Raw genomic sequence first — 21,104 nt, 5'->3', positions numbered from 1 at the left:
CTTAAAGCCTGGACACAATGTGCGTGATTATTGACGTCTGGTGCCGATGCGTAGCCACTTGAAATCGTGAAGGTTTTAATCCGTCTACATCTCTGTCTGCTGCCGGTGTAACCACGAGCTCCATGTGCCCCTGTGTGACGCACCGTAGGTGTCGATGTGCGCGAGCGTGATGGCGCCGCCCACGATGCCGCCGCGCGCGTCCAGCGCCGAGCCGGCCAGCGCCACGCCCAGCAGCATGTTGCGGCGCCCGCTGCTGCCGATGCTGAGCCGCCCGGAGCAGCGGAAGTCGCGGCTCTGCCAGCTGATAGAAACAAAACCATATTATAAGCAAATAACAAACAATGGCATGGCAATTCAATATACACGGCAAGGATTGACCCACAAATGCAATAGGGATGTTTCCTGGGTAGGAAAGCAAGAATTTTAATTAGTCCATCAGTTAGCTTATCAAAAACTACTCGACACGTATTTTTCACTTTTTAAAACTAATGAAAATGTAAAGAGATAAAGCGTGCCAAAGTTTTAAAGAAAAGGCCCGTGACGTCAGTGAGTACGTAAAAGTGCAGCACTTTGTGACGTCACGCGGAACTTCAACGTAATATAACTTTGTAATTATTTGTTTGATTGACAATTAAAAATATACGTGTCCAAGATTATTTTATATTTAAATTGACGGACTAAAAACCTCTTTTTAGGAAACTATCCTATTGACGATAAAATCATCATTTTGGTGAACGAATCGACAGAAAAGGTAGGTGAAATGGCTTGCCTAAACAGCTAAATTAAAATGCCACTCTTAGGCTGCGTTTCCACCAGAGATGAGCGAGTATGGGTAGCGAGGGATGTGTTTGTAAAGAAGCAATAGAATCGCTTCATTTACTGAGGCGAAACGCAGCCTTAAAGAAACAGACCGTAACCGCCATGTCTGTCAAGTAACGTTTCAAATCGTTCAACCACTGCATTTGTTGCAACCCAAAACTGGTCTTCTAACTTCTAACTGGATTACAGGTCTTCTAGTGCATAACTGAGTCCGTGTCTGACGTATGAGAACGAAACGGGAGGGTGTCTTTGTGACGTCAAACGTCAGCGAGACTTCAGACTTGTATAGTCAAGTGATTTTGAAACCTCAAGTGGCAAAAATAAAACTAACAATCCTTATTGATAGCAGCGCCCTTCTGTAAATGTCATAAATATGGTTGTCTATTCTGGCAAAAATTATCCCAACTAATATTATAAATGCGAAAGTAACTCTGTCTGTCTGTCTGTCTGTCTGTCTGTCTGTCTGTCTGTTACGCTTTCCCGCTTAAACTTCGCAACCGATTTTGATGAAATTTGGCATAGAGATAGTTTGAGTCCCGGGAAAGAACATAGGATAGTTTTTATCCCGGTTTTTGAAACAGGGACGCGCGCGATAAAGTTTTTCTGTGACAGACAAAATTCCACGCGGGCGAAGCCGCGGGCGGAAAGCTAGTCATTCAATAAATCAGTCATATTTTCCTTTGATCTATACATTGATAGGAAGAGGCAATAAAAATTCTCACATCTTAGCTTTCACGAGAATAAATAATATTTTGTATTCAGAAATAGCAAAACAAAATACTCGTAGATATTCAAGTCTCTGAGGTACTTAGATGGAAAGATATTTTTACACGGAATACATTTCTCACTTCTCTTCACAAATACTCGTCTACGTCTCTATTTTTATTTTCTTTCGCCAAAGTAATATTATGTTTTATATCTGTATTTTGGATAGATTGGAGCTATTGAGAGAGTATTACGCTGAGAAAACTCTGTAAGTATTCGCAGTACAAGACATTTGATAGCAGACGAACCCATATAAGGATTGCGAAGATCCATAGTTCATAAGACCGAAGAAAACCGCTAGGTGGCGCTTTACCTAGCTAGACTGTATAAAGACGCTCCGCGCAATTTTGATAATTAGGAGTGAAAATAATAATCTAAATCAAATCAAATCCATTTGCGATTACCTATAAATGGCTAAGCAGATACATAATTTAAGGTCCCATTATTTGTATTGTATTGCTGTTGGTTATCCGAATAAAATAAAATAAAATAAATAAATNCATCTTCACATTAGTTCAGAGAATTACCAGACCTGTTGGGACATATTGAATCAGAGATATAATAATAAGAAATTAATTTTCAACTCACATATGAACACGCTCATGTCATTACCAATTATACATCAACAAACCGCATTTAACGCTATAAAAAACCTTGGACTTACACCCGACAGGAGTAGGAAAGTCGTGTTAGTTACACCACTTATAACTCAAGAACGGCTGAACCGATTTAGCTGAAAATTGTCAGGGAGGTAGTTTAGAGCCAGGAGAAAGACATAGGATACTTTATCCCGTTCGAAATAAAAAAAAAGTCTGCTTATTTATTGCCATTAAGGCGGAACAAAGTTCGCCGGGTCAGCTAGTAAGTACATAATAAATGTCGCGTTAAAACACGTGTCTTTCTATTTAAGTCGAAATGGAACGCGAAAGTTTAAAATCTTATATCGTCACAATCTGGTCACAACACTTTGACGCTGTGAAAACTTGGCTACATCTGAAACCTACGATTTAATCTTCACACATTACACATTGCATTGGAACATATCCAAATCACCAAGGTAACCGGTTCTTCCATGATTTACCAAATGGTAGCCGGCTCAATTCCGGTCGCCGAGCACGTAGAATTTCGTCCAATGACCCCAAACTACCCATCCTTATCGCTTGCGCGTGATTATATTGCTGTCGCTACTACGTGACGGGCGGCCGCAGTGAGTGTGCGAGCGCGACGAAATTTTAAAACGAGGGCTTTAAATAACAAATTTGACCGACCAATGTCACCGCCGCGCTATTCTGGTCTGATCGCTGTAGTTAAGACCATGTAGAATGGCTGCTTAAAGCCTGGACACAATGTGCGTGATTATTGCCGTCTGGTGCCGATGCGTAGCCACTTGGAATCGTGAAGGTTTTAATCCGTCTACATCTCTGTCTGCTGCCGGTGTATCCACGAGCTCCATGTGCCCCTGTGTGACGCACCGTAGGTGTCGATGTGCGCGAGCGTGATGGCGCCGCCCACGATGCCGCCGCGCGCGTCCAGCGCCGAGCCGGCCAGCGCCACGCCCAGCAGCATGTTGCGGCGCCCGCTGCTGCCGATGCTGAGCCGCCCGGAGCAGCGGAAGTCGCGGCTCTGCCAGCTGACAGAAACAAACACATAATTATAAGCAAATAGCAAACAATCGCATGGCAATCTTCTAAATATACAAAAGGAGAAACTGACTGACTTAGTGACATATTAACGCACAGCCTAAACGGCTTACCGTAGGCACTTGAAATTTGGAAGGGACGTAGCTTAGGTACCGTAGAGGTGCACTAAGAAAGGAATTCCCGAAATTCCCACGGGAACGGGAATTAGCGGGAAAATCCTTTTGTATGAAAAATCTAAACCGCTTAAGTTAGACGCTTGAAATTTGGCATGCAGGTACCTTAGTAAACTTAAAGCTTAGTTACAACAGGATATTGTAAAATTCCCACGGGATCGGGAATTAGCGGGAAACATTTGTATGAAAAAATCTAAACCGCGGAAGATAGATTAAGGTGGTAAAACGGGATCTACACGTACGAAGTCGCGGGCGGCCGCTAGTTCAATATACACGGCAAGGATTGACCCACAAATGCAATTGACGATGACATCATCATTTGGTGTACGAATCGACAGAAAAGGTAGGTGAAATGGCTTGCCTAAACAGCTAAATTAAAATGCCACTTTTAGGCTGCGTTTCCACCAGAGATGTGAGAGCATGGGTAGCGAGGAATGCGTTTGTAAAGAAGCAATAGAATCGCTTCATTTACTGAGGCGAAACGCAGCCTTAGAGAAATAGACCGTAACCGCCATGTTCGTCAAGTAACGTTTCAAATCGGCCAACCACTGCATCTGTTGCACTTGCAACCCAAAAATGATTACAGGTGTTCTAGTGCATAACTGAGTCCGTGCCTGAGGTATGAGAGCGAAACGGGAGGGTGTCTTTGTGACGTCAAACGTCAGCGAGACTTCAGACTTGTATAGTCAAGCGATTTTGAAACCTCAAGTGGCAAAAATAAAACTAACAATCCTTATTGATAGCAGCGCCCTTCTGTAAATGTCATAAATATGGTTGTCTATTCTGGCAAAAATTACAACTTATAATCCAATATTGATAGTAGCGCCCTCCTGACAATGTCATAGCTGGGAGGGTTCAGTGTTGGACATCTGCATGCTCTGTCACATCACATGTCCAACCTCGTGCCACTCCCATGACTCACTACTATTGGGAGTCGTGCCACACAGCATGGTGTTCGTTACCTGACGTTGCCCATGACGTTGCCCATGTTCATGTGCACATTGAGGCGCGTGAAGTTGACGGCGAACAGCACCAGCGTCTCCCACGACGGCGGCGCACCCGCGCCCGCGCCCGCGCCTGCCGCCGCCCGGCTGTCGGCTGGGGAGAACATTTTTTTATGCATAACAAGGCAGGTATTTGACCACAATCGCACCTGATGTTAAGTGGGATGCAGTCTAGGATGGTACATATCTGCCCTTTAAGAGCCTATTCACTCTCGCCTTGAAAAGACCCGGGTTATAGTCTTCGAGAAAGACAGCAGCAGGAATTACATTACATTACGTAAGGCTTCAAAACTTCGGTTTGAAGAATCATTATTCTCAGAACAACAGATAGTTCACTTATATGAAATTATAACCATCTTACAAAAATGTTTGTCTTGTGTGCGCAAAACTTAGAGATAAAAATAATGTAGGAAAATAGCTAACAATTTCGAGTATGTAATGTAAACATCTGCAACTCCGTTGACACAGAAATATGGCCCCCAAACTAACTAGCTACTTCAAGCTTCTTGCGTCTGAGTTGCGACGATGATGAGCCGGGTCAAACGTCAGTTCATTTAAGAAGAATAAATAACAAAGTTCTAAATGGCATTTTCAGCAAAGTGATATTAAACTGTAAAGAATGTCACAGTAAAAACCATCATCACGAGTACACAATCTCACTAGAAGATAGATATGAATGATTTAACCCCAATACTATGATAGTTGTGATTTATCACCTTATTGCAGAGGTTATGACAGAGTTTGCAAACATAAATGGCACATAACGATACGGAAAGATTGAAGAACACTAGTTGAAAAAAAAATTACCTTTGGGTTTTTGTGAATCTACAGTCTTAGTTTTCTCTCTCTGGGGCAACACCGGCGATACGGGCACATTGGCGCTTGTGCTGTAACAATAACCAAATATGTAAAGAACTAGACATTTTTTTAAATTAACTTTTACACACGGCGCTGCTGGTTGTAAGAACATCTGCTTTTCCTGTTGATGTACAGAATCACAAAATATAAAATATCTGACCTGGGCGATGACTACGGGCTTATTCCCACCTCTATTTCCCACCGCTGCAACTCCTGTAAAGTTAGGATCTACAGCTAGGCCGATATGACAAGGGGGCGGGGCCGGTGTCGCAGCAATATGCCCAAAAACAGAAAACATTGCTCGCGACAGCAATGACGACAGCAGCGATGCACAGTTTACATTACTTGCGTAGTAGGTACTAAAGATTATTCTAACGATGAGTACTGATACCGCAGTGGATAATAAGCACATATTTTGATTACTTTATGTGTGTGAATTTCTAATGCGACACTGAGTTTCGAACTCAGCGCTTTAGTTGGCATCTCTCTATATCTCTATGGGGTCGAGTTTGTCCCGAGGAGAAGTTAAACTGTCATTGGACCCGCAACGAAATTAATCAGAAGAAAATAGGAGGATGTTTAAGGGTAGTTCTACCCTACATTGATGAAATAAACCACGGCCGTAACATGAAACATTTCGACGGGTTCATCCAGTGTCTAAGTAGATCAGTTGGAAGAGTAGACGCCCGGCAAGCAATAGGGTCCTGGATTGGATTCCTGCCTTAGGCAGTCCAATTTTTTCAAGTTGTTTATTTAAAACATAGGAGGAGTTCAAACCTGGGCGTGGGCTGCTGGTTGTTGACGCTGAGGTCTCCGAGGAACATGCGGCGCACGATGGTGCGGCGGTACCACGCCTTCGGGAACGCCAGGATCTCGCTCAGCCGCCGCATGTCGTACTTGAACCACGCCGAGCCTACGTCCACGATCGCTGCGGAGAAAAAGGAGAAATTACAAAAGATAATCTTCAGCATTATATGCATTTCCACTGTACAATATTAAGTACACTTAATCTAACTTCTTAACTGACTTAACTGAATCGAAAGCACCCCCAAAAGTAGTACTACCCAATAATGAGGAAACAAAAACGCGGCCACAACAGCGGAACACTTGAAAATTTTCGACCGGTTCACCGACCGGTTGTAAGTAGCTCAGATGGAAGAACAGTCGCCCGGCAAGCGAAAGATCGTGGGTGCGATTCCCGCCTTAGGCAGTTCGATTTTTCAAGTTATTTATAATTTAGTTTGAGCAGCAACTCTAAATGCTATGAAAATATCTATTAACTACACTTACTCGAAAACCTCATAGTAGCCTGCGACTGGTCCTGACCCGAATGAAAGTCTAGCTTCCTCAAACGCGACAGATGGAACTTGACGAACTCCACGTTGATACTGAGCGAGTCTTTGCGCTCGGAGTCGGACAGCGGCGACCACTGAGCCTCCTACTTTGGGTGTCAAAACTGCCACGAACTATTTGACGCTGACTACAAAATTGGCCGATGGCAGGGCAGCAAGGTTCTGGAATGGAGGCCGCGTACGGAAAACGCAGCGTGGGACTTCCACCTACAAGGTGGAGCGACGACATCGTAAAGGTAGCAGGAAAGCGCTGGACGCAGGCCGCTACCAATCGATCAACGTGAAAAGCATTAGGGGAGGTCTATGTTCAGCAGTGGACGTCCTATGGCTGAAATGATGATGATGATGACAAAATTGAAAAGCACTTACTCGAAAACCGCACAGTAGCCTTCGACTGGTCCTGATCCGAATGGAAGTCTAGCTTCCTGGACCGCGACAGATGGAACTTGACGAACTCTACGTTGATACTGAGCGAGTCTTTGCGTTCGGAGTCGGACAGCGGCGACCACTGCGCCTCCTTCAGGCTGGACTTCTTGCCGCCGTACGGGTGGAACACGTACACGGAGAAATCGGCCAAGCAGCCGGTGACGGATAGACCGCCCATTGCGACAGCTGGTTCTGACATTTCCCTGCAAAGAGATGGTTTTCGTTAGTGNCAAAGTTACTATACACCATTTTAATTGTAAGGACATGGACCTCTAATCAGTGAATTCGATTCGTAAACAATAAGGCTGCAGTGAGTGTTATTAGCAAATAAATTCTCCAAAAAGTGAGTTATCGTCTTGAAGTGACAATCTGTGTTGGTGTATGTGAAACAATTTTGATTGTGTATACCCGACACAAATACCACTTGCGTCCACAGTAGTGTCAAGTACGACTGTTTAGTTCGTTGGTGACTCACAAGAGACTTTGACGCAACGGCTAGCACGGCCGGTCTAACCCAGCATACCACGGTTCGAGTCTCACTTGGAACTTTTTTTTTTTTTTTTGTTGTTTATTTTTTGTTTTTTGTCTGCTTTTTTCTTCACTAAGACAATGTCGCTTGAAAATAGAAAAATCTGTGGTGGCTGTTTCGAGCCGATTGAAGATAGTCGAAGATGGCTAGCGTGCCACCTCTGCAAGGAGTTCTTCGACCTGAAGTGCGCCGGGGTTACCGAAAGGCGCTTCCACGGCACGCTGGTTGGTGAGCGCAGGAATGCGTGGAGGTGCGTCACATGCGTCAGTAGGCAGCCCAAGAGGGACAACACTGAGACGCCGGTCCGCGCTGCTGCGGACGGCGTTATGGTGCGGAGGGGGGCCGCCACCATGAGCCCCACTTGTCTCGACGCCTCAATGCTAGAGCAGGCCAGTCAGGAGAATCCGAACGCTACTGCACTGAATATTACTATGGAAGTGACGGATGTGCAGGCGCTCTTCTTGGAGATCAGGCAACTTCGCGAGGAGATGCGCGACGAGTTCAGATCCGTTCGGGCCCAGATCGACACACTGATCGGCAGAGTCTCACTGTGCGAGCACAGAGTCGACGCTCACGACGAACGCCTGGGTGACATCGAGCGAAGACTCGAGGCCGTGGAGTCCCGTCAGGCGTCGATCAGCTCGGCGCCCGGGTCGGAGACACTCACGCAGATGGAGCGGACGATATCGGAGCTCAAGCTGGAACTCAACGAGCGGGACCAGGAGGCGCTCGTCGCCGACTTGGAGATCGGCCATCTTCCNCTTTCTTTCTCATAACAGAGTGAACATAAAGACAGACATCTCTGTATTAGATTCCGATATATTCCAATATCTGTCGGCCGTTTGGTGTAGTGGTTCGAAACGGACTACTATTCCGGAGGTAGCGGGTTCGATTCCCGCACAGTACAAAAATTTGTGTGCATGAACATATTTGTTTGTATTGGACTGGGTGTTTTCTATCCCAACTAATATTATAAATGCGAAAGTAACTCTGTCTGTCTGTCTGTCTGTCTGTCTGTCTGTTACGCTTTCCCGCTTAAACCTCGCAACCGATTTTGATGAAATTTGGCATAGAGATAGTTTGAGTCCCGGGAAAGAACATAGGATAGTTTTTATCCCGGTTTTTGAAACAGGGACGCGCGCGATAAAGTTTTTCTGTGACAGACAAAATTCCACGCGGGTGAAGCCGCGGGCGGAAAGCTAGTAACTAATAATCCAGTATTGATAGTAGCGCCCTCCTGACAATGTCATAGCTGGGAGGGTTCAGTGTTCATATTCATATTCCTTTATTTATTGCATCACATATGTATGTATGTACAGTAAGGTCTTATAAAATATGTAAGGTAAACATATGGGCCCTGCAAGGGCATTGCAATTTTACTCGTATTTACAATAGCAATCAAATAAATTATAGATATCTTTGATAGGAAGTACATAAAGCAATTTGGAATATAATGTCTATTATTGTATAAAAAATATATTTGAAAAATTACGCATACTGGGCCGACACTTTTTTTATAAAGTCTCCAGGGAATAGGAAAAAATAATTCTAATAATTATTATAATGAGTATAGTAGGTAACTTAATAACAGACTGAATGTCATATAATGGGTGATACAATATGTAGGTAGATAATAGTTAAATGTATGTATTGCATAGTACTGTATATGTGGGCTTATCATTATAATATTCATTTAAATCATAGTAACACTTGCTTAGTAGAATTTTTTTTGTGTTGTGTTGGACATCTGCATGCTCTGTCACATCACATGTCAAACCTCTCGTGCCACTCCCATGACTCACTACGTTAGAGTACGGTGTCACACAGCATGGTGTTCGTTACCTGACGTTGCCCATGACGTTGCCCATGTTCATGTGCACATTGAGGCGCGTGAAGTTGACGGCGAACAGCACCAGCGTCTCCCACGACGGCGGCGCACCCGCGCCCGCGCCCGCCCCCGCCGCCGCCCTGCTGTCGGCTGGGGAATGACATTAACACCCGTATTCACAAACGATGCTTGCTTGTGTGAAGCAGAAAATCAAACGAACAGCGTTGAATAATAGAATAATAATTTATTATATACTCCTGTTTACAATAATCTCTTAATCTAAGTACATAATGGAACTTGAACAACATTATTATTACAAAGAGGTTAGCGTTGACAGCTGTACTAGTATACACTGTGTCACAGCTGCCAGCGTCTTCCACCCTAGGTTTATAACTATTTCAGATGTTGTTACATTATGATAATGAAATAGAGCTCTGTGATTGGTTCGTGTATGCCCCTGTGCGTCCACGCGCACTGTGAGACCTCATAGTAATGTTTGTGAATACGGGTGTAAGTACGTTCAGTTTCCAAAGTTGTTGTGGTGCAACCAATAAGCGAGTCTGTCAAAATGAAGCTAAATATAATTTTATCTACACTAATATTATAAAGAGGAAAACTTTGTTTGTTTGTTTGTTTGGTTTTAAAAATTCTGGACAGGACCGATTTTAAAAATTCTTTCACCATTCGAAAGCTACATTACTCACGAGTAACCTATGTTATTGAGCCTATGCTCATTAAAAAAAACTCATTTATTTTGTAAATAGGCTTAAAAAAAGCACTTTTACACGTCCCAATATTAACCCTACCATTGCTTCGGGACAATAAATGGGCTAGTGCTGAGAAGAAACAGCGCAAGAAACTCAGTCACTATTAAGTACGTTCAGTATCCAAAGTTGTTATTGTGTTACAACCAATGAGAGTCTGTCAAAATGAAGCTAAATATAAATATGATTTTTCCCAAGGTTACGGGACTATTCCCACCTCTCGTTCCCACCACTGCAACTCCTGTGTAGCCAGGATCTACAGCTTGAGCGCCATAAAAACCCAACCAATGAAGGTCAAGTTTGTCCCGAGGTAAAGTTAAACTGTCATTAGACCCGCAACGAAATGAACCAGAAGAACATAGGTTCCCAAGGTTAAATGTTAAAATAAGTCATAAAAGTAATATATTTTCTGCAAAAAGGCTTTTCAAAAGAAGCAAAAGAACTGACGGCCGATGGGGCAGCAAGGTTCTGGAGTAGAGACCTTGTACCGGAAAACTCAGTATAGGCCATCCATCCCACAAAGTGGACCGACGACCTCCTAAAGCTAGCAGGAAAGCGCTGGATTCAGGCCGCTACCAACCGTGCGATATGGAAATCATTAGGAAAACTGAAGAATATTAATGGATAGATTAATAAGACCTTTTCAATGAAATTCAAAATCCATTCTTACCTTTGGGTTTTTGTGAATCTACAGTCTTTGTTTTCTCTCTCTGGGGCAACACCGGCGATACGGGCACATTGGCACTTGTGCTGTAACAATAATCAAATATGTCAAGAAATACGAACACTTTAAAATTAACTTCCACACGCTCCACTGTTGGTAGTAAGAACATCTGCTATTCCGGTACAATATCACATAATATAAAATACCTGACTAGCCGCGCTAGGATGCACGCCGTGATAAAATCTTAGCGATGATTTTAGCCGACAAATGAATGCGGTTATCGCGTAAAATCGATAAAATGGCGCGATAAAAGCTTATCACAGCACGACTTCTAGGCCTACTGGGTGGTGGCTACGGGACTATTCCCACCGCTGCATCTCCTGTGTAGCCAGGATCTACAGCGTAATCTCCAATAAACTCAACCAATGAAGGTCAAGTTTGTCCTGGGGGTCATTACTGTAAAAGGGTTACTACTGTAAAAGTTTTATAAAAGCCTATTTGCAAAAATAAATGAGTTTTTCTGAGTTGTAACCTGGGCGTGGGCTGCTGGTTGTTGACGCTGAGGTCTCCGAGGAACATGCGGCGCACGATGGTGCGGCGGTACCACGCCTTCGGGAACGCCAGGATCTCGCTCAGCCGCCGCATGTCGTACTTGAACCACGCCGAGCCCACGTCCACGATCGCTGCAGAAAAAAAGGAGAAACATTAATTACCAAAGAGAATCTTCAGCATTATACAGGATGTGGGTTTGTAAAACAACGCCTATCTCAGAGGTAGTATACACGACACTGATGCAAAAAAAAACATTTTTAATTTTCATGGAAAAGTCCATGAAATGAGGAAAATGGCATTATTACGCTGGCGAGCCACCGGACAGTCCCCCCGCTCTCCCGGGGCGGCGGCCGCATGTGCTCGGTGCTGTAGCGGGGTACGCGGGGGTGGTGCGGGTGGTAACAAGGGCCGTCTCCAAAGTTTTAGAAGATGTTTGAACAAGGTTTTCTACTAAAAAAGTTGTGGAAGGAGTATCGTACTGCGTTCCGGCCCCCTGATCGCGCCGCCAACCACGTCCTCTTTTCAATGTACCGCACTGCAAGACGAGATACGCGAGCAATGCACCGCTATCACGTTTGCCGCGAGTGTATAACCAGTACTTCAGCGAGATTGACCTATTTACCTATAGCAAGGTAAAATTTAGGTTACAAGCCATTAAAGTGCTAAAAGATGCCTGATCAGTGGGTGGGCCAAACACACACACACACATACTGAGCGAGTCTTTACGCTCGGAGTCGGACAGCGGCGACCACTGCGCCTCCTACTTTGGGTGTCAAAACTGCCACGAACTATTGGACGCTGACTACAATTGAAATGCACTTACTCGAAAACCTCACAGTAGCCTTCGACTGGTCCTGATCGGAGTGAAAGTCTAGCTTCCTCGACCGCGACAGGTGGAACTTGACAAACTCCACATTGATACTGAGCGAGTCTTTTCGTTCTGAGTCGGACAGCGGCGACCACTGCGCCTCCTTCAGGCTGGACTTCTTGCCGCCGTACGGGTGGAACACGTACACGGAGAAGTCGGCCAAGCAGCCGGTCACGGATAGACCGCCCATTGCGACAGCTGGTTCTGACATTTCCCTGCAAAGACGGTTTTTGTTAGTGCTAGTTTGAGAACTGTTTGCAAATTGAAGTGGAAATGGACGTACTCTACTACCTACTACCAATGACAAATGACAGAATGAAGGACACGTGACGAGAAACGTTTGAAGATACGAGACAGTGACCCAAGTATGGCCACGGGGGTTGATAGCTGTGTCAAATTACATGTCCATTTACGCTTGTGCATTTAAGTGACTCACATAATCGGAGCGCTTAGGATTGTCCAGTGTGGACCTAGCAAATGAGGGGGGAATTTCAGTAGTGATAAGCATAGAGGATTGTTCAGACAAGCGCGGAAACCGCACACTTTCCGAGCAGTTCTCATAGGCGAGGCACTGAGGCGGTAACCGTGAATGTGGTTTGATGCAAATGCATAAGAACTATAATCTGGTCCCTGAGCACGTAGAATTTTGTCCAATGACCCCAAGCTATTAATATTGCTGTTGCGCTCGCACATTCATTGCTGCCGCCCGTCGCACAGTCGCGACAGCAATATAATTACACGCGAGCGATAAGGATGGGTAGCTTGGGGTCATTGGACAAAATTCTACGTGCTCCGCGACCAGACTTTACTCAGCAACCGCGCGATTATTGCAGAGTCGGAACCAGGCATAATAACAGTAACCGTGTATCCTGTAGGAGTGTATACTGACTCGTCGCCGGCGCGCTTGGAGCTGAACACGATCTGCAGGCTGGGCAGCTGCAGCAGGCACTCGACGCGCGACGCGGGCAGGCAGGAGAAGCGGAAGGTGGACGGCTGCATGTGGAAGTGCACGATGACGTCCACGGGGAACGACGCGTACACGTACTGCCCGTACGACGCGCCCTCCGCCGACCGCGAGCGCGACCCGCTCTCCGCTTCTGCGGGGCGAAAAGAAATAAATAAATATCCTTGGACATTTTACACTGCGCCGGTAGCCCCAAACTAAGCAAAGCTTGTACTATGGGTACATAATACTACATAGTACTAAACATACATAATTTTTTTGTAAATACATACATAGAAAACACCCAGACCCGTCACAGAAATGAACAAATGACGGCACGTCAAACATTGTCATTTTATGGCGTAAGTACACTATGCGAAAAATTGTCCAATCGAAGTGCTAGTCCGCACACCGAAATATGGACGCCGCACGGGTGGGTTGGATAGATGGTGTTCACACTATTACGTGTTGGCCTATTTACCGCATAGTGTACTTGTGCCATTAAACCGGCCCCGATATTTATACACTACCGCGGAGCGAACCCGTCCGTGCCGTGAGTTACTATTTTCAAACAACACCGAACATAAAATATTTTCAGTCACTGAGTTGATAAAAAAACAAAAAAAATGTACTTCACCAATGACCTGATTTTGTCACACGACGAAATCAAATAATAACAATTTAGATTAGAAATCAGTCTTTGTAAACTCGAGAAGTAGAAATGCCTCACTCACTGCCTTGTATTCAACCAATATCTTTATTTTATTTTANACAAGCGCGATAACCGCACACTTTCCGAGCAGTTCTCATAGGCGAGGCACTGAGGCGGTAACCGTGAATGTGGTTTGATGCAAATGCATAAGAACTACCCAGCAACCGCGCGATTATTGCAGTCTGAAACAGGCATAATAACAGTAATCGTATATCCTGTAGGAGTGTATACCAGGCCTGTTCATCTCCGCGAGTTTACATAGAAAACAAAACAAGTACGATGGCACCTCACAGGATTACTATTCGACAAGGCCTCACATACGAGCGAGCATTGACTCACGCACGCGTATTCTTGTGTATGATGGAAAAAATAAAGAAAATGGTGTACTAAATACTGTGCAGTATTTAACTGCCTAAATAATAATAAAAACACAGAATGTGCTTTTTTAAGTTGCCTAAAGACACTGAGAGGTAAATAAGTGGTTAATATTATTCATGATAATTCATGCTCAATCATGTATTTCCTTCGCCATTTTCTGCAGTTTGGCACCTCATGTCACATCATTTTACCGAAGTCAGCCCTATGGCTTCGGCGCAGTACCGATCACTGACGTTTGTCAACAAAATGGTGCTCGACTCTTGAGACAAGCTAAATTACACCTTATTGTTAATGACATTGAGCATACATTATTTTAAATACCTTCGCGAAGTAAACCTTCTGTACGTAGTACTTATAATTATTCTGAGTGTATACTGACTCGTCGCCGGCTCGCTTGGAGCTGAACACGATCTGCAGGCTGGGCAGCTGCAGCAGGCACTCGACGCGCGACGCGGGCAGGCAGGAGAAGCGGAAGGTGGACGGCTGCATGTGGAAGTGCACGATGACGTCGACCGGGAACGACGCGTACACGTACTGCCCGTACGACGCGCCCTCCGCCGACCGCGAGCGCGACCCGCTCTCCGCTTCTGCGGGGCGAAAACAAATAAATAAAATAAATATCCTTTTACATTTTACACTGCACCGCTGCGTGATCGAATCAGAAATGAGGAGATCCGTAGGAGAACCAGAGTGACTGACATAGCCCGCAGAATCGCTAAAATCAAGTGGCAGTGGGCGGGGCACATAGCTCGAAGAGCTGATGGCCGCTGGGGCAGGAAAGATCTTGAGTGGCGACCACGAGCTGGAAGACGTAGCGTGGGCAGGCCTCCCACTAGGTGGACCGACGATCTGGTGAAAGTCGCGGGAAGTACCTGGATGCAAGCGGCGCAGGACCGGTCTTTGTGGAAATCCTTAGGGGAGGCCTTTGTCCAGCAGTGGACGTCTTTCGGCTGAAACGAACGAACGAACGAACTGCGCCGCTAGCCCCAAACTAAGCAAAGCTTGTACTATGAGTACTAGACAACGGATATAAACATACATATTTTTTTTGTAAATACATACATAGAAAATACCCAGATCCGTCACAGAAATGAACAAATGACGGTACGTCAAACATTGACATTTTATGGCGTAAGTGCACTATGCGAATAATTGTCCAATCGGAGCGCTAGTCCGCACACCGAAATATGGACGCCGCACGGGTGGGTTGGATAGATAGTGTATGGTAGGTGGTGTTCACACTATTACGTCTTGGCCAAATTCCCGCATAGTGTACTTGTGCCATTAAACCTACATAAGTAAGAATACACAGGCCCGCGATATTAATACACTACCGCGGAGCGAACCCGTCCGTGCCGTGAGTTAAAATTTTCGAACAACACCTGGCAATGCGAACATATTTTTAGTCCCCGAGTTGAATAAAAATATAAAAAATGTACTTCACCAATGAGATGATTTTGTCGCACGACGAAATCAAATAATAACAACTTTAGATTAGAAATCAGTCTTTGTGAAGACCAATAAATACATAAATAGATAACAGAAACTCTAGGAGTAGAAAAACCTCACTACTTTTGTAAATTAAATTAAAAATATTTATTCAATTTTGACCAGTATTTTGGCACTTATGAAGTTAGCCTTGATCCAAAGTTACTTACCGGGGGTAGGCGTCGAAAACGACTTGGTGGGTATCGGCTCGAGGGTCTGCTCCAGGAACTCCAGGATGTGCGGGCTGATGATGGTTTCCTCGGGGATGCTCTGCAGCGTGATCCAGGCGAACAGTGCCGCCTTCTTAGTGGCAACCTTGCGTGGAACTCCGCTTATTTGGGGCGACGTGGCTTCCTCGGGGAGGGTCTTGGATTCGTAGTGAACCTGTTTAATTACGATAAATAACATACATATCCCAGCACTGTCGGAATTTCAGTTCAACTGTGTATTACAATTTACAAATGAGCAAGTAAAACTGGTGCCTGAAATCAATTTGCGGTTGGATGCAGGTTAATTTTTATGTTATAGTCCGGTCGCCGAGCACATAAAATTTCGTCCAATGACCCCAAGCCATCCTTCCACCAGACTTAAGTTGGAATTAACTTTAAATAATCTCGCTTACACTTTGAGTTGACCGTTAGTACCTAACTACTGGAAACATTTTCATTGTTGAATAATTGATTCATTATTTCGATTCATATTTGGTACCAAAATGTCAATTCAGAAAACGAAACACCACGATTATACAACTGAAAAACAATTTGTCTAACCTTGAGATCCAACCCAGGCATGCGGAACACAGTGAGATCAAGGCTGGGCTGGTGTCGCGGCACGTGCTGCGGCGCTTTCCGGCGTGCGCCCGGCGGCGAACCACCCGCCGCCCCGCCGGAAGTCGCGCCCGCCGCCGCCGCCGGTTCCGACAGCCCGCCGGACGCCGAGCGGCCCACGCGCATGCGGGATCCGCTGCTAATAATAATCAACTCGGTAAATACAGAGCTATAACAGAGTAAATACAAATGAGTAGGTTATCTTCATAGAAACGCACCGAGCGCGGTTTCGCAAATTCGGCGCAACTCCCCGCTAATCCACGCTAAATTTTGTCAGTGTGTGCGTGCGCGCCGCATACGTATTGGCGCGCTCACACACAAATCGCGCTCGGTGCGTTTCTATGAAGATAACCTACTCATTTGTGTTTACTCTGGCTATAATTATACATGATACTTGAAGTTAAAGTTCTTATAGGCCAAAAAATATGTAAAAAGGTGAAAGCAACATTTATCTCTTTGAAACACCTTTTTGTAAACCCTATTTATTTTTAAATAAATAATTTGAAAAAGAAGAATAAATTAATAGAAGATTTTATTACATACATGTTCATATCTTCCCGCGAAGGCTCCTTTGTGTGCAAAACACACTTTCCACTGTTGATATGCACTTTGACGTCCAATTCGAAATCAATATTTGGTTCCGCCGTCTTTGACTTATTCTGTTTGCCCTCTGAACTCTGTCCCTCCGATGATGGCAAGCTGTAATAAAAATAAAGAAAAATGAGTGTCGAATATTTACATTACCGACGACGATATAATGAATATTTATATCAGTATCTGGATGTCAACATCATCCTCTGCGTCTGTCGTTGTGGTGTTATTCATACGCTTATTAATTTATTTTAAGATCTTGCTTGGTTGTCCAAAAGCATTTGCACTACAGTTACCTTTGCTATTTCAGCATCATTTTATTTAGACCTTTCTGTTACAACTGCACGGCGTAAAGATCATCCTATAGTCCAGTCATTATAGTAAGTTCACTTCGGAATTCGAGATACCCAGCTGTAAGTCTGTAAATACGTGTATATTGACACCCTAAAAGTTGTCTCAAAACCTACATATGGTAGGGTGTAAGCAACTATTAAATTTTAAGGTCAACGGTCACAAAAATCGGTTTTTTGCGCTTTTTTTTAGAAATATCTCATTTCCTGGGTTTTTTGCTATTTGTATTTATCATCAATATTGTAGAATACTAAATTCTCTACAAATTTTGTTTAAAAACTTTTTTTATACGGTGAACCGTTTTCGAGATAGAGGGCGGAGAGCGCGCGGTCACTGCATCACTTCAGGTCTACTTAAGCGGTTTAGATTTTTCATACAAAAGGATTTTCCCAATCCTTACTAAATACGCCAAATTATGACGTCACTTGCCACACTCGCGTAGTACATTTTTTTTTCAGTACAGTCAGTTTAAACTAGGCAAAATTTTTATTTTGAAAATTTTTTTGGGAATAATGTATTTTTTTCATCCAAGTTGGAGCAGCTGGTTTTGTAATTTTGATAACAATTTAGAGAAGCATTATTCAGGGTTACATAACAAAAAAAAAATTTTGGAAAAAGTGAAGATTTGTGGCAACACGAGTAAAAAGACCGTCACCGGGAGTAGAATTTTTTTATTTTTTGTAAATGCCTATTATTTTGAAAATATGCCACATAGATTTTTTTTTATATTTTTCTGATAACCAGCATAACTTGCATCAACACCCAGTTCCGGCTTGACGTTACATTACGGGACACCCTGTATATTATATATGTTTCTTTTTTTTTTGCCCCTTTGACTGTTTTTTACGAGATTGTAATAATATATAGAATCCATTATTGGCTGTAAGAACAAAAATACCTGTTTGTATTATTATTATAACGAGCTGTGGTTTTCTGAATAAAGAAAAATAAAATAAATAAAATAAATAAATATGATACTTGAAATTAAAGTTCTTATATGCCAAAAAATATGTAAAAAGGTGAAAGCAACATTTATCTCTTTGAAACACCTTTTTGTAAACCCTATTTATTTTCAAATAAATAATTTGAATTTGAATAACAAGAATAAATTAATTGAAGATTTTATTACATACATGTTCATATCTTCCCGCGAAGGCTCCTTTGTGTGCAAAACGCACTTCCCACTGTTGATATGCACTTTGACGTCCAACTCGAAGTCAATGTTGGGTTCAGCTGTCTTTGACTTATTCTGTTTGCCCTCTGAACTCTGTCCCTCCGATGATGGCAAGCTGTAATAATAACAAAGAAATAAAGTGAGTGATGAATATCTACGTCCGTATCTGGATGTCAAAATCTTCCGCTGCGTTTAAGTTTGTGTAATGGTGCGTCCAGACTGGGCGAATTTGCTCGCGCGGCAAACTCAACATCCTGCTCACTCAAGAGCAGAGTGAGCAGGATGACCAGCGTGCCGCGCGAGCAAATTCGCCCAGTCTGGACGCACCATTACTAAAACAAAATGCTTAGTTTTTCATCGAGATTTTGTGTTAACTGGAGCCAGTTATGTGAGCACATGATGTCTTGTTTACAGAGAGCTCAGCCTACTGCATTGGTATTGGGGTAATCAATCACTTTTTCAGCGAATTCTTTATTAATCTTTCCGTGGCAAGTTAAAATTCCAAGGTAATNTCAAGCGGAAGCCCAGAGGAAGTGCATCACTAGTTAACCTCGCGCCTGGCAACCGTGACGACACGTCGACGCTTCGGTACGGTCGGTGCGAACACGGGGAGATGTGGTAAGCGGGAGGAAAAGTTGCATTCCAACGAGATGCGTAGTTAGCCCGATCGAGTTTGCAGATAGTCGTAACATTTTCCGACAATAAAGCTTCAACCACACCAACGCGTGCAGATCGCCATCGCCGGCGAGAGCAAAGGCCAATGACAGGTCACGCGACCTATGACAATTAACGCGACCTGTCATTGGCCTTTGATCGCACCGTGATCGCACCGTCGATGGCGATTTGCACGCCTTGGTGTGGTTAAAACGTAACTGTCGATTATGTTTGTGTAGTTTCCCGTAGTGGAGATGAAATGATGATCACGATGATGATGAGCAAACAAATTTTACACAAAAATTCTGGGTAATAAATCTGAACGAATTAATCAATTTAGACCTAGATGCTTTGTTGATTCTACAAAAAAGTATTCAAGAGTACCGTTGAGCGGCTCGCTCTCCATGGAGCTCCAGCTGCCGCCTTCGATGATGTCAGCCAGGCGAGTGTCGTCGTCAGCGAGTAGCAGCGTCTCGCCCGAGTCACCCGCGCAGCCCAGAAGTCCAAGGCTAGGTTCCAAGCCACTATAATAAATACAATACATTGAACTATATGATTTCTTTACCTGTAAAGCGCTAGTATTAGTAGGAAATTTTGAAAGGCTTTATCTCGAAAACTATTGGATCTGTAGAGGCAATTCTCTTACTGTAGTTTTAATCTACTTAAAAAAGTTCTGAGTAGGTACTGTCAAAAAGTCCAAAATCTGAAAAAGGTCGAATATTTCGTGGTTTTTTGCAATTTTTGACAAGGTTGCGTTTGGCGCTCGAGGTCACAAGTTTAGTGGCAAAAAAAAATGAAAAATGATCCAACATCCTAAAGTCTGGAAAAATAAGGGCTATCGAAAATAACGCATGTTACCCTACCTTTCAGACTACAAGTTAGTTTGTTACAAAACTTTCATATAGTCGGGACAACATTTATTACGAGAACAGAACTGATTTACTACCTTTTAGCTTTTTAGTTTCCCAATTTTAGACAATAAGACACAAAAACATTGTACCTAAAATATTACTTAAATATAAAAGTTTGTATCTAATGGAGCGACATTGTCATCTTGACAAAGCTCCTTAAATAAAGAGAGAAAAAAAAAAGAACTGATTTATTAGTTGTCACTCACTTGTCAAAATGTCGTCGGTCAGGCGAGTCCCGCGGCTCAGCGCGGCGCGGTGAGAGCGGTGAGAGGGGCGAGCGGGGCGAGTCAGGCGCTTCAGGCGGCGGCAGCGTGCGCACGCGCCCACCTAACCCCAGCTTCCCCTTCGTGATCGATGACGCGCGCACGCTTTGACGACGCAGCTTTTGGATCATATCCCTGGAGGTACACAATACTTATTTAAACAGTCTGAGAACTGAGACGAACTAAAGTGCTGAGCTTTTTAATCTTAATAAAAAACGAAACATCGATTTCGATGGAGATTATTAACCCAAATAAAAGTGATAAAAGAGGAATACATATCTTTCCAAAGCATCATTTATGAAGTCCAAGATTCTTTATTTATCAATGCAACTTTGGAAACTATTCTTCTGTTTCAACTTTGACTATACATACGGTCAAAGATGAAACAGAGGAATAGTTTCCAAAGTCGCATATCTATATAAATAAAAATGAATTGATGTTCGTTAGTCTGATTAAAACTCGAGAACGGCTGGGCCGATTGAGCTGATTTTGGTTTTAAAATGTTTGTCGTAGTCCAGGGTAGGTCTAAACGGTGAGCAAATACGCGCGCGATATTGTTTTTCTGTGACA

At 43.7% G+C, this 21,104-nt stretch overlaps 1 protein-coding gene across 1 annotated transcript in view; it reads right to left on the bottom strand.

Moving 5' to 3' along the window:
- The window catches only part of tweek (transmembrane protein KIAA1109 homolog tweek), a 77,512-nt gene that overhangs the window by 15,801 nt on the left and 40,607 nt on the right, over nucleotides 1-21,104 (bottom strand). The window contains exons 44-63 of the mRNA XM_028314088.1: nucleotides 20,478-20,669; nucleotides 19,745-19,884; nucleotides 19,503-19,557; nucleotides 18,666-18,821; nucleotides 17,134-17,289; nucleotides 16,534-16,729; nucleotides 15,934-16,147; nucleotides 14,651-14,862; nucleotides 14,055-14,079; nucleotides 13,132-13,339; nucleotides 12,198-12,457; nucleotides 11,355-11,505; nucleotides 10,829-10,908; nucleotides 9,408-9,544; nucleotides 8,116-8,327; nucleotides 6,981-7,240; nucleotides 6,037-6,187; nucleotides 5,209-5,288; nucleotides 4,360-4,495; nucleotides 3,057-3,214 (exon numbers count right to left, since the gene is read on the bottom strand). Of these exons, the coding sequence (XP_028169889.1) occupies nucleotides 3,057-3,214; nucleotides 4,360-4,495; nucleotides 5,209-5,288; nucleotides 6,037-6,187; nucleotides 6,981-7,240; nucleotides 8,116-8,327; nucleotides 9,408-9,544; nucleotides 10,829-10,908; nucleotides 11,355-11,505; nucleotides 12,198-12,457; nucleotides 13,132-13,339; nucleotides 14,055-14,079; nucleotides 14,651-14,862; nucleotides 15,934-16,147; nucleotides 16,534-16,729; nucleotides 17,134-17,289; nucleotides 18,666-18,821; nucleotides 19,503-19,557; nucleotides 19,745-19,884; nucleotides 20,478-20,669 (3,179 nt within the window). The remainder of the gene's footprint in view (nucleotides 1-3,056; nucleotides 3,215-4,359; nucleotides 4,496-5,208; nucleotides 5,289-6,036; nucleotides 6,188-6,980; nucleotides 7,241-8,115; nucleotides 8,328-9,407; nucleotides 9,545-10,828; nucleotides 10,909-11,354; nucleotides 11,506-12,197; nucleotides 12,458-13,131; nucleotides 13,340-14,054; nucleotides 14,080-14,650; nucleotides 14,863-15,933; nucleotides 16,148-16,533; nucleotides 16,730-17,133; nucleotides 17,290-18,665; nucleotides 18,822-19,502; nucleotides 19,558-19,744; nucleotides 19,885-20,477; nucleotides 20,670-21,104) is intronic.

The sequence above is a fragment of the Ostrinia furnacalis genome, unplaced genomic scaffold (assembly GCF_004193835.3).
Source record: "Ostrinia furnacalis isolate ACB-3 unplaced genomic scaffold, ASM419383v2 OfSCF4519, whole genome shotgun sequence".
Taxonomy (NCBI): domain Eukaryota; kingdom Metazoa; phylum Arthropoda; class Insecta; order Lepidoptera; family Crambidae; genus Ostrinia; species Ostrinia furnacalis.
Note: the sequence above shows the minus strand (reverse complement) of the source record. Positions and strands in the feature narration are given on the sequence as shown.